Source organism: Pogona vitticeps, chromosome 12, assembly GCF_051106095.1.
Source record: "Pogona vitticeps strain Pit_001003342236 chromosome 12, PviZW2.1, whole genome shotgun sequence".
NCBI lineage: Eukaryota > Metazoa > Chordata > Lepidosauria > Squamata > Agamidae > Pogona > Pogona vitticeps.
Genome location: NC_135794.1, coordinates 3731601 through 3755918, shown reverse-complemented (window position 1 = coordinate 3755918; position 24318 = coordinate 3731601). Strand labels below are relative to the sequence as shown.

The 24318-nt window shown below is 45.1% G+C and overlaps 1 protein-coding gene across 1 annotated transcript; it reads left to right on the top strand.

The window, feature by feature from the left end:
• Positions 1-595: 595 nt before the first annotated feature.
• Positions 596-23507, top strand: CIB2 (calcium and integrin binding family member 2). Its single transcript, XM_020784836.3, has 6 exons — positions 596-1054; positions 9067-9101; positions 14809-14920; positions 16895-17042; positions 18624-18819; positions 22610-23507. The coding sequence occupies exons 1-6, from the start codon at positions 1004-1006 to the stop codon at positions 22629-22631; spliced, it is 564 nt and encodes a 187-aa protein (XP_020640495.3). The 5' UTR covers positions 596-1003; the 3' UTR covers positions 22632-23507.
• Positions 23508-24318: the final 811 nt, after the last annotated feature.

The following is a 24318-nucleotide window of genomic DNA, read 5'->3' as shown; positions in this document are numbered from 1 at the left end:
GGTACCTAGCAGTGGATAGAGTGACAGATTAAAACCCAGGAAGGTCTGGGTTCAAATCCCCTCTAAGCCATGGAAATTCAGGGGGATGAGGACAAAATGGATAAAACCACATTTTAAATATCTCACACGGGAAGCCCTGTTAGGATCACTATGAGTTGGTCCTATCTTGGTGGCGCACAATAGAACATATTCCATTCCAACTTTGTATACATATCTATCTATTTAAAATATTTTCACGCCACCTTTCTCCTTCGAAAAGGACCCAAGGCAGTTTACAGCGCTTAAAGACAATATTTAAGGACAAAGCAACGAGTATAGAAAGGCGGTGTACATCCTGAAAAGGTAATATTTAACTGCCGAAAACGCTAAGTCTACAAATATTGAAGTGATGACTACATTCCCTGGGATCCAGGACAGACCTGTACAGTTTGATGCTTTAAAAAAAATCTCTCGCACAAGATAGAACACAGAGAGATGTGTGTTCAAGATCCTCCTCTTCCAAAAGCACAAGATCATCCTCTCTCTCTTTTTCCCCCTTCTTTTCTCCAAAGTGGGGGTTATTTACTGCCACCTCGCGGCTCAAAGCCTTCCCTGCTTCATCATCATGTGCAATGAGGAGGTTCCTCTTGGCTGCATTCCTCTCTATGCGCCCTGGAGACTAGAAGCAGGCAAAGAGATGCTTTCTACAGGGACTGGATGCATCTCATCAGATTATCCCACCTCCACTGCAATCCGTCCATCGCATCCAAGGGCAACGGAGAAGGGAGCAGCCTCTCCACTCAACATTTCCATGGGATTGTAATCCTCTTGACTCCTGACTTTGCCCGGTGCTGGGCTCCATCCAGGCAGGATCTGCACAGCCACCGGCGCTGCTTCGATGCAGGCGTGGGGATTTTTTTCGCCTCCGCGGAGTTGCATGCATGCTCCAAATGCCTGCAGGACAGAAAACTCCTGAGGCTTGCCATGGGATCCTTTGGCTGGCGGAGAAGATCCCTCCTTTAAGATGGGTAATAAGCAGACGATTTTTACAGATGAACAGTTAGATGCCTATCAGGTAAGCCGCCTGCCTTCCTGGGTATCTACTCTGTGCATTTATTGCTCTGTTTATCTGGCTTGCGCAGAGACCACCAGGTATTTCAGTGCCAAAGACAGAAAGCCATTCCCTTAAGGGATAAAGGCAAACTAAATCATTTTATGCCTCCCAGCGCTTTTTTAAATGACACCCCCAAATCAAATTCCTGAAGGCGGCCTCCGTCTTTCCTCTCTTCCTCCAAGCTGGACTTGGGTTTGCATTTTTTAAAAAAATGCCGAAAAATGATGATTGGGAAGGACAAGGCTGGGTGTCCGGGGCCCAGATGGAGCACCTGCTTTCCAGACAGAAGCTGATCTTTTTAAATCTAAGGCATATCCAGTTTAATACGATGGGACAGACCTCGGCTTGAGATCTTAGGGCAGAGATCAAATTTGGGGAATGTAAGTTGCTGGGTTCCCTCCCTCCCCCACCTCGTGGTACCCCCCCCCCCCGGGTTTATCAAGCTGATGCAAATGGAAGATACAGGCAACTTGGTGCCAAAGAAACGTGCAGAAAATCCAAGAATCTTGAGAAAAGGACTCCTTCTGGGTATCAGACCCCAATGCGGCTAAGAGTTCTCCCAGAGACTGGAAACATAATTTTTGTTTCCGAACTACAACTCCCAGAGCCTACCAGCTGGCTCGGGGAAATTGGGAATTGTAGTTTGACCAAAATTCCCACCCCACCCTCTCTCTTTCTCTTTCTCTCTTTTGGTTCCTCCTGATCTCCAACGTATTTTATTTCAGCTCTATAATTTTGGGGGATGGCGAGAACCTCCTTTTGCAGCTGGGAGAACCAGAACTTTCTGATCTACCAGAGACCCCCCCCCCACCGGAGATCTGTCAGTAGATCCCAAAGGATCTTTCCCCACCTCAATCTTGGACTGCTTTTGCTTCCTTTTGGGGGACCCGAATAATTCCAGGCTGGGTGGTTTGAGGGTCTAACTAACCCCATAGGAGACAAAGTCTTGAGTCTATCAGTCTCTTCTTAAGGAGAACAGTGCCCCCATCCAACATGCAGTGACTGTTTGAGGATTCTTTCTTTTTCAACACACATCCTGTTCTGGGAGCCCAAAAAGTCTTCTATCACATTGTCTCCCTGCTCCAGATCTTTTTCATTCGACATGAGATCCCAAAGAGGGGGAAAATATGGAAAAGGATTTGGTATGGAAAAAGTTGGAGGCCAGCCTTGACCACGGTGGAGCTTTTGAGAGTGGAAAGATGATAACAGGCCTTGGATGCTTTTGGTTTAAATAAACAGAGGAAAACACACAGATGCACCTATTTTAAAAAAGCCTTTGTCATGCTCTGGTGAGCATCCTTTCAGTCGGTCATAACAGTGATTACGTATTGACTAAACATCAGTGGGGCTTCCATGGTTTAGCACAAACCGGAGATGTTCCCTCTTTTGGACTGCAGCATCCAGCATCCCCCAGCTGGCCAGGGGATTCTGGAAACTGTTGGGGAAAAAAGGAACCATTTCTGAACTATGCCGATGTGATTCCCCCCCCCTCCAATTATAGACCACTTCCTTGTTGAGCAAACACTCCCGCAGGAGATGACTAAATCATTTTTTCTTGGGCTGGCTGGCAAAGTTGCTTGAGCTCTGTTTGGCATATAGGGGTTCTGGTGCCAAATCCGGATGGCCTCTCCTGCCTTATGTGGACTGGACAGCTATTAGGCTCAGGAGGTTTGATAACGTAATGTTAATTCTTCATGCTATATTGGCTGAAATCCAGGAGTAAGTTGCAACCTCTCTCTGTGTGTGTTTTTCTGTGCTGTCATGTTGGAACTGATGTATAGCAAGCCTTATAACGAGATATTTAAGGAGTGGTTTTACCAGTTCCACTCTCCCTGTTGAACTTTCATGGCTGAATGCGGATTCAAACCTAGATCTCCAGAGTCCTAGTCCGTCGTTCTATCCAGAACACCATGCTGGGAATCTCCAACTAGAGTAAGCCCATTGAGTCAGTGGAATTTACATAGAGGATGGCTCACCACATTCCCTACTGACTCAATGGCACCCCTCTAGTGGTGACTTACTGCTGGGTTCCAGCCCTTACACTTGCTCCCATTTCCTGCCCTGGTAACTAATTACAGCTGATGGTGTGACCTGTAACTTGTTACAGTGGTGCCTCGCATTACGATGTTAATTCATTTCAGCGGAATCGCTGTAGAACGAAAATGTTGTAATTCAAAAATAAAAAGCCAATTGAAACGCATTGAAACCCCTTCAATGCGTTCCAATGGGCTGGAAACTCACAGTCCAGCGAAGATCCTCCATAGGGCGGCCATTTTCGGTGGCTGTTTTGCGAGGAATCCGTCCAAAAACACAGCAGGGAGCATTTTATTTACCCGGCAGCCATCTTGAAACCGCCAATCAGCTGGAGGAAAATTGTCATTTTGTGAAGAATCGGTTTCAGAAGCAGGGAACTGATCATCGCAAAGCAAAAAAACCCCATTCAGACCATTGTTTTGCGATTGCAATTGCGATCGCAAAAAGATCGTCGTAATGCGGTTTCGTCATAATGCGGGGCAATCGTAAAGCAAGGTGCCACTGTACTCCCAAGCTTTTATATTGTCGGGGAATTTCTGTAGTCCAAGAAGCAACATTTCCAAGGTCTGAATTTGCAGCTGAAAGATCCTGCTTGTAGAAAATGTGTCTGATTTCAGGGTGGAACAATTACAGGTGAATGCTAAACAGAGTGGTGAAAAACCTTTCTTAATCATTAAATCCTGAGTGCATTACAACCCTCTGCACATTACACATAATACATTATTATAACTGAAATGATAGCAGTGTACCAGAGCCATGATCATAATTCCAGTAAACCTTTGTGTCTGAAAAATAAAATTTGCAAAGGAAATGTGTGTTTCGGCTTTGTGATTGATAAGGCCAAGCACAAAACAAAGCCAGTTAATGTGAAGCCTCTGGGGTGTGTGTAAAGCTCCTGTCATGACAATCAGATGCTTTCCACAATTAAGGAATTTCCTTTTCCAATGATGTGCTGTCCATAAGGTATGGTTTAGCTTTTTAAATGAATTGCTTCTGAATAGACCTTCAGAATAACAGGGGTAGATTTCTTGCTGTCAAGAAGGCCCTGCTGGCCTCTCAGCTGTGGAAAACATGGATGGCTGGTCTAATTATACAGTTCACAGCTTAGGAGAAGTGGCTGGTGGGAAGATGACGTTTATATTTAAGTGCTCATTTTATATTCTTAAAAAAACCTGTTTTGACAGGGAGGTATCTACATGATGCATACTTTAACGAGGAACCCATCATGTTGGATCTTAATATTGTGCAGAGAATCAGGAACAATTATGTTTTATTTATTTATTTATTTATTTATTTGTTTATTTATTTAATTTATATGCCGTCAGTCACGTGGCATAATAAAGACCAGGAAGTTTTATTGGGCGTAAGTTTTAACCCCTGCAGATACCTCTTTGGACAACTAAGCGATCCCAATAAAGATATTACGAAACTCTGGATTTTATTTCTGTCCACGGCTCATGTGGCTACTGATTTTCTGGTCTTAAAGAGAACCAGGTTATTTTGCATTGGTTTTCGTGGACTGCAGCCACGCCATCTTATCCGGGTGGATCTGCACCTGCTGAAGGATTTGCCACATCGACCTCCTTGAGTATTTAAGATGCAAGAAACTGACTGATCGCTCCCCATCCCTGGGAGGTTCCTGATTCGATAAAGAGGCTCAGATCCTTGAATATACCTTTTATTTCTTGGGGATTTTGATTTTTTTTAAAAAAGAAAGGTGACATTTTTCTTCAATATATAGTAGTAATAATAATAATTTGAGAACTGCAAAGCTAGAAGGGATCCTATAGATCATCAAGTCTAGCCCGTGTCAAGGAGGCCCAGTGGGGGAATCGAACTCCCAACCCTCTGGCTCCACAGCCAGATGCCTAAACCACTGCACTCTCCAGCAGTTCAATGGGGTTGCCACACCATGTGTTTTGAATTAACTTTATCCTCTTCTCCTTCCTTGACGGAGGAAGGAATTATGATGTGTTCATTAAGATATTCTTGGCCCCAGAGTAATTTTCTAACTCAGCGAACCTGCCTGATCAAACCTGAATGATTCATCTCCATATTTCTCCGGCCCAAAACATTTTAATTAAATTGGAATTCAATTGCCAGAACACCAGCTGCTGCAGCAGCAAACAACAACAACAACAACTCTACTGTAAAAATAAAAAGCAAAGCTGGCTTCTGCTTGCGAGGAGACCCTGGGCCAGCCTTCTTGAACAGCAACAACACTTTCTGAATAGCACTTGTTATCTAATGCTTATGAGATGGTTCATAAAATAAAATGGAATGTCGAGTTCACTAAACCAGTGATTGGACTTTTCATCTCCACCAAAACAGGTGTTTTATAAAGTTAATGGGACTTAATTGCCCATTTGAGACCATGCCACCCCCGAATAGTTTGCATTCAACTAGGGTGGCCAGCTGTGAGGTTTGTCCCTGAGACTCTGGTTTTGGATATACACAGCCTCACTGTGTATTATAGCTATCAGTCTGAAAAAAGATTCTCAGAGGCAAATCTTGGTTAGTGCCATGCTAGCCTTTAAATTCATCCCTGTGTGACAAACACAAGTTTTTGCAATGGTTGTTGAAGGTTGTGTCTCCTCTGACATGATGAAGACTGCACCATGCGGTGGACTTTGATTCCGTGGGTGAGTGATGAATCCTCTGTGGGTTTTTGTCCAAACTTTAAAGGAAGTATCCAATGTGTGACATCCTATTCCCCGCTTTAAAAAAAAGCTCAATAGATTGGATAGCCTTTATATTTCAGACTAAATCCTGGAGCAGATCTCCTGGCTCCCTGAAAAACTGCACCCACCAGCTTCCAGTGTCCTCGGGACATCCCATAAAAGTGCTCCCCTTAGGTTTTTGGTTTGGGTCCTAAAATCTCAAGGAACAGGATGCCGGTGATTCGGCTACCCCACTTCCAGCAATATATTGCAGTCCAAACTTCAATATATGGCTGCTTGAAAGAACTGTCCATGGTCCTGAACCGGGTGGGTGAGCAGAGTTCAGCACCATGGACAGCTCATGTAAAGCACGGAGTAAACCCGGAAGTGGATTTACTGCCCTACTGACACAGGTGTCACCAATCTCTACCCCACCCCACCCCCAGCTCCAGGATGCCACTGCTCAAGTCCTAGAAAGCGGCTGCCATTCATGGCCATCCTGAACGAGATGGGCGATGGCCCCATGTAGTTATGGTCACAATGTGATATCCGTTGCATCCAAGTAAAACTAAACCTATGTATGCCACCCAAATAAGCCTTCTTGGTTTACCCTTCTTGGTTTACCCTTCTCTCCTTCCTCTGCCTGTTCGGTGCCCATGGGAATTTTCCACCACCCCAATGGCTGATTATATATGGTGGTGAGCAGAAATAAGATTCCAGCCACCATAAGTCCACTATGACTCTCCTTTCCCTGAGCAATTAATAGCTTTTAACAGATTTTTTTTTAAAATGGGCTTCAGTCGTCTAAGATTTTGGGCATGCACTGCAGGGTTGCAGTGCAGAAGATCTCTAGCTGGGCTGCCGCCAGCCATGTCCTCTCCCAGTCTATTTCTCTTCATATATTCTGGACAGCTCAGTGGTTTAATTCTCTGACTGTGAAGCCAGAGGTTGGGGGTTCGATGCCTCCACTGGGCCTCCTTGACAGGGGCTGGACTAGATGATCTATGGGGTCCCTTCTAGCTCTGCAGTTCTAAGATGATTATTCTCCTTTCCACCAACAGACATCTCTGGCCCCTCACTTACAGTCCTCATTGGGATGGTGTCTTCAAATCTCCTTCTCACTAAATCTTCTTTGTAATGATTTCCCAGAAAACCTGGGTCTTCCCCCAGTTTGCTCGCGGATCCCTGTCTGTGTAGCTGTTGTTGTTTCTGCTGTTCGAAATAGTAACCCTCTAGGAATGAGTTCACATTGATTTGGGGGGAAAAAAGGATGCAAAAGAGCTGAGAATATAAAGAGCTGAGGGCTCTTTGTCCACGTGAGCTTGCTTATTGAAGCAATAAAACCTTTCTCTTTTAAAGACAGAAGTGTAGAACGTGGACAAAACATCATCAAACAGAGTGCAGGACACATAATAATGGGCTCAAATGAGAAGGAGCCAGATTGAGGCTGAATGTCAGGAAAAAAAGTCTTAACTGTTAGAGTAGCATGACAACAGCAACAATGACCTCGGGAGGTGGTGAGTACTCCAACGTTGGAGGCCTTCAAGAGAAAACTGGGCATCCAATCTGCTTGGATTCAGATTCCTGCCTTGAGCAGGGGGTTGGACTAGATGGCCTTCTAGGCCCCTTCCGACTCTGTGATTCTAGGATCATGATTTTGGACCGCAATTTGCATCATTTCCTCAGCCCTGTGGGGGATTCTGGGGGATGCCGTCCAAGATGGGTCACACTCTTTCTCCTGCCAAGAAAGTTTTCTCGAGCTCCCGCTGTGTGGAGCATCCCTATTCAGAGGCAGTCTACCCCCTGGAGATGGTGCTAAAGACAGGTCCTGGCCTTCAGGTCTCCTTGCTCAGGCATGCTCAGAGGTGAGCATAGAGGGTACACTGAGTCCCATGGATTGCTTTCATCTCTGTCTGCAATAGCTGACTGATTCTTTCTCTCTAATTTGGAAGCTTTGATTACATTCCATGGCCATCAGCTTTCTCGTTAAGTAACAGCCTCGGGCTGCTTTGTAGCCAGGCTGATCTCTTTACTGGGTAGGTTGACCCACTTCTCTTTGTCCCTCGGCGCAGGTAAACAGAGCACCTACCAGTGATCGCTGAGAGGGTCAAAAAAGGAAGCGAGGTGTTCGTGCATCCTGCCCTGAATGGCAGACTTAACTCCCTGGCTCTTGTTTCCCTTTGTGCCTCTCTGGACGACGTGAGATCAGCAGCCGCGACTCTTAAGCGGCCCTCCCTTCTTGTGTGCCTGTAACCCTAATCGGCCACACAATACCCCCCAAGGCGGAGGGCCTCCCTGGCCCGCCACTTTGGAGGCAAAGAAGGAAGCCGGCTGAATAATTGATACACAAGCCAGCACGATCAGAGGACCTTGAAACCCACACCTCGTGGTGCCTGTGACTGGCCTGGGTGGCTCGCTCTTGATCTGGCTGCGGACGAAGACAGCCTTCCCTCCCAAAGAGCACCTTCCTGGCAGCATGGACTACAACACCCATCCTCCCTCGCCACTTGACTGGAGAGGGTGGGAGTTGTAGGCTGGGAGGTGTGTTTGGAAAGGGCCAGGCTGGATCATTTGTGGGGGTGTATGCGTTGCAGTTTGGGCAGTTAAATACAGACGTCCGGGCATGTTTTGGCCTTGCGTATGATTTCCGTAATTTTGGACAGCTCTTTTCCAAAGAGAGAGAGAGAGGGAGGGAGGGAGGGAGAGAGGCCTTTTTGCAATTGCACCACAATTCCCATTGCTTCCAATAATCATCTGGTTGGGCACGATGGGAATTGTACTGCCACACATTTGGACAGATCCAGGTTGGAAAAGCCTGCTGGAAAACTCTGTTTAGTTCTAAAGCTTGCTAACTGGTTCACAGGGAGTAATTAGTTACTCTAATCATTGCATTTTTTAAAAAATAAAGTCTCTCTTTACATTCATGTTTTTGCAAATGGGACTAAAGGGTTCCTTTTTTACTTCCCTCAAATAAATAAATAAATGTCTTGAAGGCTCGAAGCCAGTGGCCTCTGGAATGGAGCACACCCTCCTCCTGTTTTTTGTTATCCAAATATTCACGTTTATAGCTGCAGCTTTACTATTGCAAAAGGAACTAATTGCAAGTAACTTGTTATTTACAGCCCATTGCTTCCTTTCTCTAGGTATGACGTGACTGTGCCGAGAGAAAGCAAGCAGTGGCCCTTCGTTTCTCCAAACATTCTGTTTATTTTTAAAAAAATTAAAAATCAAAACCAAAGAAAACAACTCATTTTTTAAATTGTTCCCTTTTCTTTACAGGATTGCACCTTCTTCACCCGAAAGGAGGTCCTTCGGTATGTAACCGTCCCCTTTTTCACACTGATTGATTTGTTCACTACATTTATGCCCCACCTTTCCTCTGCTGACCTCAAGGTGGCGTACAGGAGCCTCCCCCCTCCGTACTTTATCTGAACAGCAACCCTGTAAGGTAGGATCAGTTTAAGAGAAAGTGACTTGGTCACCCAGGGAATTTCATGAACAAGGGAATGCTCGAACCCAGGTTTCTCCTAAACAACACGGGCCCTCTGCACTAAACCCAACCAGCTCTTTTATAGAGAGGAAGCACACCATTTCCTATAAAGAAGTGAACTCTGTACGAAGTGGTGTTCCCACGCAGCAATTAATCATCCTTCATGGAAGGTGCAGAGGAACACTCTTCCAGGTTTTGTTTGATACCTGGGTGTTTGTGCCCAGATCACACTCCTTCTGAATGAAGGACTGCAGCTATAAAGCGCTGGATTTCCCCAGCGCTGGCGTAGGTAAAGGTCAAGGTTCCCCTTGACATTTAGTCCAGTCGTGTCCAACTCTAGGGCACGGTGCTCATCCCCATCTCCAAGCCATAGAACCAATGTTTGTCCGAAGACAGTTTCCGTGGTCACGTGGCCAGCGCGACTAGACATGGAACGCTGTGACCTTCCCACCGTGATGGTACCTATTTATCTACTCACATTTTTACATGTTTTCAAACAGCTCAGTTGGTAGGAGCTGGGACAAGCGATGGGAGCTCCCTCCGTTGCGTGGATTCGATCTTACGACGGCTGGTCTTCTGACCTTGCAGCCCAGAGGCTTCTGCGGTTTAACCTGCAGCGCCACCATGTCCCATTTTCTGCCTCTGGACTGCCCCAAATACCTAAAATTATGAGCAAACTAAACCCGCAGCGCCACCACGTCCCTCTCAGCGCTGGTGTAGCTGCGTGCTATTCCATTTCGCAGTGTGAAATGTGCTTAGCCCAAATCTTTTCTGATGCAGACCTTTTCCCTGGCATTATAGGATTTCGCTGTAGGCGAAACAGAGCAGACACTTCTGTGTGCAGTGAACCCGAAAAAGGTAAAATAAAAGTGAACAGTAATTCTCTGTCCGGCCGAAATGGCAGGACGTGACGTTCCAACAGGGAGCATAGATTTGCAGAAGAACAGAATGTGTCATGCGGGCAGTGGAGGGTGGAAACAGGAGAACTGGGCAAAGAGCTACAGACTTCCCAAAGTGCTTCATGGGTCCTCCGTTACTTTTACTCTTTCCATGCAAATGCCTCTCCTATGGAAATGCTGGCTGTCCTGGCCAGAGCGCGGATTTTCTCATGCCTCGAATGATCTCCTTGATTTTCCCAACCCAGGGGCTTGTGAACCTATCTGTGGGCACACCAAAACACGATCTCAAAATTACTGGTGTCTACAGATCTGAGATAATTCACATTCCAATTCAAAACAGAGAGAAAAAAGACAAGGAAAAAGAAATCATGGGGGGAAAAGCAAGTTTTCCTATACCAGAAACTTTGCTTTGCATGCCAGAACTGAATTCTGGTGTGCGAAGCAAAGCATGCTGCTTATATACCACCCCATACCACTTAAAGCACTCTCTTGTCAGTTTACAATTTAATTATGAAGCTTCCCCCCCCCCCCGGTACTCAGTTTACAGACCTCAGAAGGATGGAAGGATGGGTGAATGGGTGAACCCTGTGCTGTCTAATTGGGATTTAATCCGTAAGCAGAGTTTTGGATGCAGTACTGCAGTTTAACCACCGCACCTTGGGGCTTTACGTTACTTGGAACAGTCTCCAAGCCAGGCTCTCCAGGAGAGTCCGAAAAGGCAGTCTGTTGGGCTGAGCCATACTCACCAAAGCAGCTGTGACGGCCTTAGTCTCTCATCAGGAGCATGTCTTTGGTGAGGTTAACGGGTCTTGATTTCCCATTCAAGACCTAAGTGCCCACAAATGCATTGCAGAAGAACAGGGGAAACGGTATTTTGTTCTTCAGTAACAACACATGGGGGCTGGAAATATTCATTCCTTTCTTCAGCAACTGAGTGCATTGCTGGTAAAGCTCATAGGGGAAGGGGAAGTCTCTCTCTCTCTCTCTCTCTCTCTCTCTCTCTCTCTCTGGTTTGGACCAGAGCATGCCAGGCCCTCCTATCTTCCACTGCCTCCTGGAATTGGGTCAAATTCATGTTGGTTGCTTCGGTGACCCTGTCCATCCGTCTCGTCCTCTGTTGTCCCCTTCTCCTCTTGCCCTCACACTTCCCCAACATCAGGGTCTTTTCGGGGAGTCTTCTCTTCTCATCAGATGGCCAAAGTCTTGGAGCCTCAGCTTCAGGATCTGTCCTTCCAGTGAGCATTAATTGTACACCCCCCCCCAATATATTCTTCAGCCGTGTCCTGCAGATCATCATCATTTGCATTTTGGGAAAGCAAAGGTGCAGTTCAAAGCCGTGGGCTGTTCATAGACTTGACAAGAAAACCCTTAAAGAAAAAGGGACAAGTCAGGCAACGGAGAAACAAGCCATTTTAGTGGAACAACTCCAAGCCTGCCTAGATCTCATCAAGAGCCTATCTATCCGCTATATACTTTTTTGCAACAGCAGAGAGGAAGGTGACACTAGGAAGCTAGGAAGAAGGGAGGAAGATCATGGTTTGCTTTTTCTTGCTGCTCTCCAACAAGTAGCGTTCAAAAAGGTAGCCAGGTTTGCTGGTTCGGACATTCTGGGACTTGCAGTTACTGAACTTGAAGTTACTTCTGCCTGTCCCCGCATCCTTTCTTCAACTTAGCATGTCCATTTCAACTGCCATCTTATTCCGACTAAAATTTCCAGGATTAATTTTAAAAACCCTGCATCTGGAAAACCCTATCCAAGCTATTTGCTTTCACAGACATTGGTGCTTATTTTGATGCTAATTTGAAGACGGCTCTAAACGGAAGAGAATGATTTATGCCTGCCCACTGAAAAGAAAATTAATGTGGTCTAATATCACATTAGCAGCATCCAAAGAGTCACGGATAATGGATGGAGAGACAAAGCAGACCTAGCCAGGGAGATGAGCAGACCTCGGCTTGAGGGCATGGAGAGGAGGAAGCAAAACTAGCAAAACATCCACACGACGCGCCAGAGGGAAAGCTTAGATTTTCTTTACTGCGATTCCTGCCGCTTCCTTTTTGAGACTGCTGCCTCCCACTCACAGAAGGCAGCTTGAGGATGATTCTTCCAGAATTTGGTTGAGTTCTTGGTTTGATCAACGACTGCTAGGCTCTCCCAGACTGCTGAGTCAGGCCATGTTTGGGAGGTATGGGCTGAAATCCTGTTTATGGAGCGAATGCCACATAAGGCTGAGGAGGTCACCAGCAGTGGTGGTGGGGAAGCGCCATTTATTTTGGAAATTTTAAAAAATCCCAATTCCTCCCTGAGGATCCAAGTCTTCCTTGGTTCTTTGCCATGTACAGAGTTTCTAGGTCAGAAACTCTGTACATGGTCCCCTGAAATGGCAGGACTTTTCTTCGCGTGAGGAAGGATGAGATGCAAGTCAAAGCAAATTAAGTAGAGAAATAAAACTTCAGCATCTTGAGTTTCCTTCTTCTTTGGATGGCGAGGGAAGGACCTTCTCAAAATTAAGGCTTCAGAAACAGCAAGAAATGTGGCGACCACCCCCAATGTGTGAAAGGTACCTGGTTCTCTGAATAAATGGGCTGAAATCACTTCTTGCCCTGCCAGGAGAGATGGATACTGTGGTCGGCATTTGTGGGAAGAGCTAATGAGATATTGAGTGTATCTTGTCATCTAATGGCCACTCAAAGCTTCCTAATCAATGAGCCATTATCAGCTTTTATTTCTTCTCTGCAGCAACAGCGCTGAGCTTAGCCTAGTCCGGAGTTCTCAGGACATCAACAAGGCTGTGCCCTGTGTTTAGCCAGAGAGGAGGATGAGAAGAAGAATGACAGGCATTCCTCCGTGTCTGATTTACGGGACATGCTGTGAGAAATCCTAGTCCTCTTCGAGAATTACTTCTTCGCCCGTTTCTCTGTGTCCGGGCATCCATGCAGGGTGAAATGGTGTGCTTGAAAGGCTATGGCAGGGGAAATCAATTTCTCGGAAACAAGAGGCAAGGAAAAGCCATGTACGGACAGGGGAAGAGAAACTGTAGCCCTGAAATAAGATGAGTCTGAGAAAAGAAAGTGAGGCCCATGAAGTTTGGGAATTTTTTTTTGTCTGCTTAGAGCTGCCTTTATGGAGTTGCTTTGAAAAGGTTTGGAGGAATGCTAATGAACATGGGTTCTATTGTAGTAGAAGTGCTGTCGAGCTGGCTGGATAGCTCGGTGGTCAAGGTGGAGACCAGAGGTTGGGAGTTCGATTCCCCCACTGGGTGCCTTCTGGGAGAAGAGGCAGCCCGGGTGGCCTTGGGCCAGCTGCACTGGCCCAGGGATCCCCCACCCCCAGAAGAAATGGGAATTCCCATTCTGAGGACCCAGAAACCCCTTCAAAGGGCTTCCATAAGTCAGAATGGACTTGACGGCACACAGAAACGGTACCTAAGTGTCATCAAGATGATTAGGCTTGCAGACGTTTCTCCCTCTCCTCAACACAACTCAGAAGACAGAACAAATCTTCAGCTTTCTGTTTTATCTGAAGATCTTGCCCTTTCTCTCCCCTGGTGGATAAAACCGCTCTCTTTACCGAATGAGTCTTCTATGATGGAGCCGGGTAGTGCCAACACAGGGCAAAGATCCGATTACCGCTTTAGGAAGTGGAGGACGCAGGTTCCAATGCTCACTGGGTCTCGAAGTCCACAGGGTGACCGCGGGCCGGGCACAGTCTGGCCTACCTCGCAGGGGGGGGCTGTGATGATAAAAGTGAAGATCTTCACCACCCGGAGGAAAGGTGAGATAAACGTGTTGCGACACTTCCCTAAATTGGGAGATGAGTCTAAGCTGCTTCTTAAATTTTACTTCCGATCCAGACTTAGTCCTTCAATACAGATGTTCCGGATCACCTCCAGGGCAGATCTTTGGATAATCTTGTTGTTGCTCATGTATGTCCAAATCACTTCTGACCTTTGGTAACTCTATGAATTACACTAGGACCCCATTATCCACGGGATTGGTAGCCATTGATCCACTCATCCACAGTCTCAAAATATTAAAAATATTAAAAGAAAAAAATCCAGAAAAAAACTAGTTTTATATGTATTATCAGAACTGGCCACTAGAGGTAGCCAGAGACTATACTGTGAATAATACATCTGATGCTCTCAAGTGGCCAGTTCTGGTAATGTATGTGAAAGTACATTTTTTCTGTTTTTTCCCCCCTCCTTTTACTATATATACGAACCTATATATATACTGTATAGTGTTCGCTATTATCCATGGTCTTCAGTATCCACAGGGGGCTTGGAACCAATCCTCAGTGGATATGGGGGTCCTACTTTAATAGCTGTTAACAACTATTGTTAACAATACTGTTGTTAACAATCTGGTGCAGGTCTCAAATGCCCAAGGCTTCCTTTATGGAATCATCCATCTCTCATTATATCTTCCTCTTTCCCTACTGTGTCCAACTTCTCTGAGCATTCAAGCTGAGGTCTAAGTCTGTGGTTTGAAGGATGAGGCTGATGATTTTGTTGAGGAGGCAGGCAGGAATAGCGCAGAACCAGCCAACACACCCACATCTGTCCCCTCTAATGAACAGGAAAAATGGCTTATACCCACTTGTGTTTGTTTGTGCCTGTTTCCTTGTAGGTTGCACGGGCGCTATCACGAACTGGCCCCCAACATGGTCCCCATGGACTACACCAAGAATCCCAACGTTAAACTACCCATACAGCTCATCATAAACATGCCAGAGCTAAAGGTATGGCTTTTTTTTATTTTTTATTTTTGGAATTTAGTGGAGTGTTCCTACTTTTGCAGAACATACTCGCAACACTGTTGACTGAAGAACAAATTTGGCCATGGGTAGTTGGCCACTTCTCCTTCTTTGGATAGCAGGATTTCGAATTAAATTTGACAACAGCAGAAAAGAGAGAGGAAGAGACGATTCCTTAAGGAGGTTTCCATACATATCTCCTGTAGTTTTCAGGCGAGCTTGCTTTGTCTTGTGATTGGTCCCCAGGAGGTAAGCATGGGCTTCATTTGCATGAGCTTTGATTGCTCCGTCACAAAGGCTTGCTGGAATCACATCTCCTTCTCCATTGGATAGCTGGAGACCCACCTTTTTTAGGCAGGCTTTTAACAATCGTGATTGAGTCCCCAAATGACATTTTTTAAAAAAAGATAGCTTTTAATGTTGACCTGCTTTTTAATCCTTCAATTATATTTTAATGAGCATATAATTTAATTTTTTTTAATGTTCAACTTCTTATGTTTTTGATTCTATTCCTTTTAATGTTAAGGATCCCCTTAGCAGGAGAAAGGTGACTTATAAAACAAACAAACAAACTGAATGAATGAATGAATGAACGAATGAACAAATGAACGAACAAACGAACGAACGAACGAACGAACGAACGAACGAACGAACGAACGAACGAACGAACGAATAAATAAATAAATAAATAAATAAATAAATAAATAAATAAATAAATAATACCGTATGCACCTGCCCCCACCAAAAGCTCACCCAGGGCCAGTGCACAATTCAGATTCTGACTGTTCTCAGTTCATCACTTAGCAAACTGTCCTCACGGTAACTGGATCTAGTGGTAATGTACTCTCCTGTAAGGGAAACCAATTGGTAATGGTGCAGAAATGTGGAAAGCGGAGAGACGGCCGGAGCCCCCGTCGGTCCGTTGTGTGGACGTTGTTCTCTTTATACAAATGAGAACTCATCAGAGGGCCCATTTCCCCCCCCTTGACACGAACGGCTAGAAGGAAGCAAAACCTTCGCAGTGTTCCTCACCCAGAGAAAGCCTAAATACCATTGTGGTTCCCAAGAGCTGCTGTTTAAAACTACAATTCCCAGGATCTTCCGTCTGCTGTGGTCGGTTTCCAGGCTGGTGGGAGGATAATTCTGGAAAAGTAACATTTGCAAGCTCTGGTCCTTTAGCCTGGTCCCTTAGCCGTATGTCTGTTGAGGATGACCAGGAGGAGTGTCTGCACGGGGACCGAAAGGAACAGAAGAACCCTAAGACTTTTGGGGTGTCCCTGTGTTAGAGGTTCTTGTTTGACTGGCTCACTCTTTTATTTAAAATATCTCTTAATGTGCTCTGTGTCAATAACAGTCAGTAACTATGTGTTTTTAAAAACAAAGAAGGGGGGAAAAAAGGAAAATTTGAGAACACGGAGTCAAGTCAATGTGGTACTCCAGCAGAAGGTTTGTTTTTTTTTTTTGCACTGCGGCCAAAAAGATAAATAAAATTGGAGAATGGCTGCCATAGCTTGGTAGCCCCACTGAGAGTTCCCCCCCTCCCTTCAGCACCTCGGCACCTGAAGTATGCAGGAGAGGATTTGGGCTTCATTGTGATGCAATTGGTCCCCTTCTTTTTTTGGTGCTGGCTCAGCATCTTCCCTATGAGGCACAGATGCTTTCAATTCCCCTTTCCCCACTTTGGATCCCATGATAAATTTTTAATGTTTTGAAGCTCACGAATGCCAGACCTCCCACAAGGGAGCTATAGTGGGGGCTGCTTTGTCATTTGACCACTCCTGAGCACCTCGCTCTGCCCCAGGTCACCTGAAAAATTTGTGCAGATTGTTGTGGTTTGGTCTGTGGTTTAGACGTTTGTCCCAAACCAACCAACTGTCTTACCTTTAAGTAAAGTAGTATTTCTTTTGCAGCTACGGTCACTTGTCCCTTAAGGAGCTCATGCATGTTCTCTTCCTACAGGAAAACCCTTTCCGGGAGAGGATTGTCCACGCCTTTTCTGAGGATGCTGAGGGAAGCCTCAGCTTCAATGACTTTGTGGATATGTTCTCGGTACTCAGCGAAACAGCTCCCCGAGAGCTCAAAGCAATCTATGCCTTTAAGGTCTATGGTAAGGGCTGGAGAACAATGAATTGTTTTGCAACCCAAGCATGGTTTGTAGGACCACAATGGAAGAGACCCACTGCATTGATTTCTGATTAACACTTACATAAATTCCACTGATTGGATCTGTGAGCAATACTTGGGGTGCCTTCCAAAGGGTAAACTCTTTGAGCCTAGGCAGTCCAGATGTTTTAGATGACTGGTTCCCAACCTTGGATCCCCAGATGTTCTTGGACTAAAACTCCCAGAAATCCCGGCGTGCACATCTACAGATGTCAGTAACACCGAGGAAACACAATTTCCCAGTACTTCTTATGTCTAGTGATCAAACTACACATTACAGATGACCCAACATTGGAAAAGGGAATTTCTTAAGGCAGTGGTCTTCTGCCTTGGGCCTCCAGATGTTCTTGGACTGCAACTCCCAGAAGCCTTCAACACCACCTCTGCTGGCCAGGATTTCTGGGAGTTGAAGTCCAATAACATCTGGAGGCCCAAGGTTGGGGACCACTGCCTTAAGGGACAGCGGGTAAAGTCCTGGGCCAAATTCCAGCCCAATGAAAACCTCTATGGTTTTCCATGTGCAAATCTTACTTCCGCTCCATAGTATAAAAAGAATGGCTTCTATAGGAACCATCTTAAAAGAACTGAACTGTGACTTCAGCCTTCTCTTGTCTCAGGGGTGAATTCCAGCAGTTCTCAACCTTGGGTAACCCAGATGTTCTTGGACTACAACGCCCGGAAATCCTGATCAGCACAGCTAGCAACAAAGGCTTCTGGGAGTTGTAGTTGAAGGACATTGGGGGACTTTAGAGGAGGTCACTCCCAAAGTGACCCTTTCCAGTACAGTCATTCAGGGTCCTCTCTCACTGTCCGATCACAACCCGAATTACTCCTTGAAAACCTTCAACGCGTGCTTAAAAAGGGGATCAGAAAAAGCATCACCAAACATATAACTGATTGAGTATCACAGCTGCTCTCAGATTTTGCCAAACTGTTTTCAGTTGGAGTGTACCAAGATCCACCAGTCCTTTTTTTTTTTTTTTTTTTTGCTTTAAACCTCAGATGTATTTTCTTCGTGGCAATATGACCACAAGCCTGAGCGTTTGCAAATAAATCCACCCTGACTGTTTTACTGCCCATTACCCGACTTGCTAAATGTCATCGTGCAGCTTTCTAATTAAATTGAGCTGATGCTAATCCTGCTTATTGGGCTGAGGACAATAAAACAGACATTCACAATGGCCTTTTAATCAACCCCCTTCATAATGCATTGGCGGTGTTCATCGGCAGAACCCTCCCTGTTGGGAGTGGACGTCAATGCCATTTTCACGGCTGTTTTTCGTAAACTTCAACCAGGGCAGAATAGTAACCACACTAGAAATCTGACCCGATGAGTGCTTGCTTTGTGGAAAAATAGTTGGCAATGGCAATGGCTTAAGAAACCTTGGCTTGTATTTAATCTATTGGTATGGGTATCCAACATGTATATGTATTTTATCTCAGTACTTTAAGGTAGTATCGTAGAAGAGATGTGTTACTGAAGATCTTTTTCTCCCGTCCTACGCCCCGCTCTTTCCACATTTAGATTTTAACACAGACAACTTTATCTGTAAATCTGACCTGGAACAAACCCTCAACAAGTTGACAAAAGAGGAACTGACGGAGGAAGAAGTCAGCTTGGTGTGTGAAAAAGTCATTGAAGAGGCAGACATGGATGGCGACGGGAAACTTGGGTTTTCAGATTTCGAAAACATGATCTCAAAAGCACCAGATTTTCTCAGGTATTAACATTTGCATGGCTCCAAAGTTAATAAACGAATCCTCTTTGCATGATGGATGAGGTGCTATGGGATTGTCTGCAGAGCTAGGGAGGGGGGCACAACAAGGATGATCACGGGTCTGGAAACCAAGCCTTATGAGGAAGCACTGAAAGAACTGGACATCTTTAGCTTTGAGAAAAGAAGACTGAGTGGAGATAGGATAGCACCTTTTAAAATGCTTGAAAGGTAGTCCTTACAGAGGAAGGGCAAGATCTGTTCTCAGTCATCCCAGAGTGCAAGATATATAAAAATGGGCTCAAGTTGCAGGAAGCCAGATGCAGGGTGAATATAAGGAAAAACTTCCTAACTGTTAGAGCAGTATGACAGTGGAACCAATGATTGTGGGAGGTGGTGAATGCTCCGATGATGGAGGCATTCAAGAGAACCATCTCTTAGATCTGCTTCGATTCGGATTCCTGCCTTGAGCAAGGGGTTGGACTCGATAGCCTTATAGGTAAAGGTTCCCCTTGACAATTTTTGTCCAGTCGTGTTCGACTCTAGGGGGCGGTGCTCATCCCCGTTTCCAAGCCATAGAGCCAGCGTTTTGTCTGAAGACAATCTTCCGTGGTCACATGGCCAGTGCGACTTAGACACAGAAGGCTGTTACCTTCCCACCGAGGTGGTCCCTATTGATCTACTCGCATTTGCATGCTTTCGAGCCTTATAGGCCCCTTCCAACTTCATTATTCTTTGATTCAGTGAAAGAAGAACATTTTGCAGTGAGCACCCTTCAGTCTTTTGAATCTCCCTGCTTCTGGCTGCAAAGACACAATCTACACACACATATTTCTAGCTCTTCAGCTGCTCGTGAAAAGTAAACTTTCTGGGAAGACAGAACCAAAGAGGCCAGCGATCAGTACCCTGGACAGCGATCTGGTCAAAAAGCCCCACTCAGAAGTGACCGGATCCCAGGTTATTGCAGCCAAGAAACATTAAGTGGTGTTCTGCATCTCCCAAAACCAGCCTTCAGCATTTTTTAAATATTTATTTTTGAATTTGGTCCACGCTTGCAACCTCTGAGAGGCAGAGCCGTCTTGCAGGGTTTTCAATTACTCCATAAAAAGAGGAAGAGCTGGCGCCAGCGCGACCTGCTATCTCTGAATTACTGTCCCACGGCCTCTGTATATGGTTACTTTCATTACTGCTTGTAACATCAGACAGCTCCATCACAGTGTATTTCAGCTGCCTCTGTTTCTACTGCCTGGGGAAATGATCGGAGGACGATTTCCTCTCCGTACCCAGTTGTCAGGTGGCATTTTTGCAGCTGGCCTCACCTTTCGCAACCTTTTTACAGATATTACTGTCTCCCCCTCCCATTCAAACTCCTCATAAAGAGGTGAAAAGGTGGGGAGGCTGGAATCCCTCTAACCCAAACTGCTGCTCCATTGTAAAAGATTTTGCATTGACCGAAGAAGGTTTTCGAAGCAAAATCCGGTGGTTAGACCTAACCCAACTTTTGTTGCTGTTTGTTCTGTGCCTCCAGCTTATGGGGACCCTATGATCGAGCATGGGATCTCGGGGAAGGGAGAGGAAACAGAAAATCTGACAATTAAACCCAAAGTTGTGTCCATGATTGCCTTTCTGTTTCTTTGCTACCTGAAACTGCTGAAGCGTTCTGGAGAGCTTGAAAGCTTGCATACTTTGGTGACATTGGGCTGATTCAAAAAGAGATATTTGTCCAGTCCTCAATATTTACCTCCCAAACAAGAACCTTTGTGCTTTATTTTCGGTGCAAAGAATCAGGTTGAGGAAGGACCTGTATTTTCGTACACCTGGCTTATCACTCTAACCACTACACAGCGTTGCTCGTCTCAAGCAGTGCTTTGACCGCTGCATTCATGCTGTGATGGGATGGTTGTGTTTTGGGTTCACCTTTTAGCAAGAACTATCAAACATAGCGCAACCCAGATCACTTTCTAATTTTCTTGATTGCTTTTAGAGAAATATCTGCTCTAACAGATGACTGGAGTAGAAAATATTGTCTCTGCTGGCCAGGATCCCAGAAGTCGAAATAATTTGAAAAGAACTAAGGCAGTTTGCTGGTTCAGAAAATGTGATCCCTGTGGGATTATTTCACTTCTTCTTCTGTAAAAAATGTGATCATTTTGAGTCTGCTTGTATTTTAATGGAGCCATTAGCACTCCGAGTTGGCAGAGGCTAAGTGTTCTGTTCTACAAGACTGGATACGTTTTCGGCAGGAAATTGTTTTATAAATCATTGTGGAGGCTGAAACTTTTTTCTTTTTTTTAAAAAGCCCCACAGATCTGTACAAACAGTATGGCCACTGACCTTAAAAAATATAGACATAACATCTTCAGCCTAATTATCGCTGCCATGGCAATACTATCGGCTTGACTACTGCCATGTAGTGTATGTGAGGGGCTGCCCTTGAAAACTATTCTTAATGGATGCAATGACCAGATCGTTGACTGATACAGACCACCTAAAGCATTATCTGCCAGCCATGGGCTTCTTTTCCCCTGAAAATGTTCAATGGCCTTCTCATCAGACTAATATGTATATGATTACTCATGGGCAGCATTTGCTGCTTTGATTTTCATTAAGTGGCCTATGCCTTTGGTGTCCTTATCAGTTGTATCTCTCAATCTCAAGTTGCAGCTTATTGAGAAGAAAAAGAAGACGCGTTACATGTGCTGGACACTGCAAGGACTTTCCAGTACAGGCTAGAGCTGTGGTTCCTAACCTTGGGTCCCCAGATGATCTCAGACTACAGCTGCCAGAAATCCTGGCTGGCAGAGCTAGTGGTGAAGGCTTCTGGGAGTTGCAGTCCAAGAACATCTGGGGACCCAAGGTTGGGAACCACTGCACTAGAGCTTAGCCTGAATTTAAAGGAGCTGTTCATGGTGCTGAAACCTCATTTCAAAATGATTCAGAACTTTGGATAGCTCCACAAACGAAGATCACCATTAAAGACCATGGCCTCGAGCAAGTGGGCGCACTGCTGATGCTATGTTAATAGGGGATGCTTCTTTTTAATGTGCAATCTGGTTGGGTCTGTTTATTTTCTGGAGAAATTATAACATAAGTTATAGGATATTGCAGGCTGTTAGAGGGAATGGGAACTTTTTCCAGTTGAAAAGAAATTACCGTTTTTGGAAAAAAAAATCAAAATGGTGGGTTGAGGGTCATGGGAGTGAGTGCCCATCTCCACAATGGAAAGATGGGCATAAAGGGATGCCCCAGAACTCTGGAGGTTGGTTGACGCTGAACTTCATGCATATGTGTACATGTTCTTTTTTTTTCTGTGTGAACCTTTGGCATCTCTCAGTGACCAGCACCAAAGCAAACTGAACTTGTTTATGACAGGGTGACCATCCAGAGCAGTTTATGAGGTTGTCTGAATCAGTGGGTCCCATCCTTGGGTGATCCAGGTGTTCTTGGACTGCAACTCCCAGAAACCCCAGCCAGCACCGCTGGTGGTGAAGGCTTCTGGGAGTTGCAGTCTAAGAACACATGGGTTATCCATGGTTGGGAACCACTGCTCTAAACGAATGTCCAGTTCCACCAACATGCCCACCTTGTCTTCCTGGATGCTCCAGCTGGCGCTTAACCCTGAAGTGCATCAGTCCACCCCCTCCAACACATGCAACCAAAGTGTTGTGAGAGTGTTGATGAAGCACCAGCACCGTCCATACTGTTGGACTTAGATGGACAGTAGCTTGGATTTAGTAAAGCTAGGTTTCTGTCTTTGTGTTATCTCATGTCTTTTGTCTTTTAAATCTCTCCATAGCACTTTCCATATACGAATCTGAAGACACCGGCTGCTGGAAATAACCCCTGTCTGCCTCTCAGAGTCTCAGGCGTTTGTCATCCTTCTCTGAATTCTGCCACAAAAGGATTGCAACAGTCTCAGACCACCGAAATCCCAGTGCAGAAAGAGTACAGCCGGTTTGCAAAATCTTGGAAGCACCTCCATCACTTGCATAGTTGTTTGTTTTTTTAAAAAATCAGGACCGTTGTTCAGCAACATCATGCACAATACATTATTATTATCTCAACAAGATCAACGCAAAGTTTGGCAGGACGTTATTCAGCCTCTCACTTTGTAATTTTTGTATTTGTAAAGATTTGATAACCTTGCCCCTCCAAGCAAAAAAACACACCAGAAAACAAAACAAAACAACAACAAAAACAAAAGCAGTGGGGAAAAAATATTATGCTGACTTTTTCAGACATAGATCGATCAAAATGACAAAACACGGGCCTTAAAAGCAGGCTTTTCTGTGACTATGCCGAGCCACTGAAGCTGATCCAGGAAGCAGACACTGGCGGATAGCTCAAATCACGGTGTAAAAGACGACACGTACACCAATTGTGCCATTAGGCTGGCTTAAGCGCTGAAGCAGCCGGTGTTGTACGGAAGTGCGTAATCCTCATCAAACTTGAAACATTTTCCCTGAAGAGGGAATCTTTGCATTAGCCATTCATCTCTTCTCTAAACAAACTTTTTCAAATCGTCTTTTTCAGCACCTGAGGAGGGTCATCATCATCAACATCATCATCAACATTTCAAAGTGGAATTCTAACAGATTGCAAAAAAAGAAAACAAAGCAAAAACACACAAGCAAATGAACAAAACCCAAATGGGGGATATATTCCTGGGAAAACATTATTCTGATAGACCGGGGGGGAAAAAACACAGAAAAGCAGAAGAAGAATAAAAACCACCACCACCACCACCAAAAGACCAACTTGTGAAAACATACCCATGAAGAAAATTCGAGAAGTACATCACCAAGAACAGGGAATACTTCCTTGCTTCTATAAGAGAGCCAGCTATGCAACCGTCATTGTGAAAAGCATGACAGAAGCTCCCTGTTCTTGCTCCCGTCAACCCTTCTCGAAACCAGTCTACGTTTCTTCTTCCTTCTAAGTGCGGTCTTGCCTGAAAACTGGGACACAATGACAATCACACCATCACTGTTCTTTAACAGTTTAATAGAAGGGCTCTGATATATATACACATATACACACTTAATATATTTGTGGCTTCTGTATACAAGTTATCCACAATTAAAACTTCCACTGATTTTATGACGGCTGATAGATATTTGGCTGGTTTGGCCACCAAAGAAGGGGGACCTTAGGGTGTTGACAGATGTATAGCTAATTGTAAAATCTTTACTGGATTACCTTGGGGAGGCTGGGGAGGCCAACGCCATGGGAACTGTGAATCTGCGGCAGATTTTAGTCCGAACTTGAACGGTTAACTTGAACTTGGTAAACTTGTTTGGAGGAAATAGGGTTTCTAAGGTGTTGAACCAATTTTGAGGTTAGGGTTTAGCGCCATAAACTACAGATGAAAACCCGGAGCAGACTCAGCAGCTTCGCCAAATTGGGAGTGGCACGTCTCAACGGCCAGAAGCGAGGCTTTTGCAAAGCTAATGGCTCTTTATTTCCCGGTTGAGACAAAGCTATTCCCAAATGAAACGCTGTCAC

Bases quoted from the DNA above. Each gene is read 5' to 3' on its own strand.
- CIB2 (XM_020784836.3), top strand. From the start codon at position 1,004: ATGGGTAATAAGCAGACGATTTTTACAGATGAACAGTTAGATGCCTAT. The intron at 9,102-14,808 runs GTATGTAACCGT...GTTTCCTTGTAG, and splicing joins ACCCGAAAGGAGGTCCTTCG to GTTGCACGGGCGCTATCACG. The intron at 14,921-16,894 runs GTATGGCTTTTT...CTCTTCCTACAG, and splicing joins TAAACATGCCAGAGCTAAAG to GAAAACCCTTTCCGGGAGAG.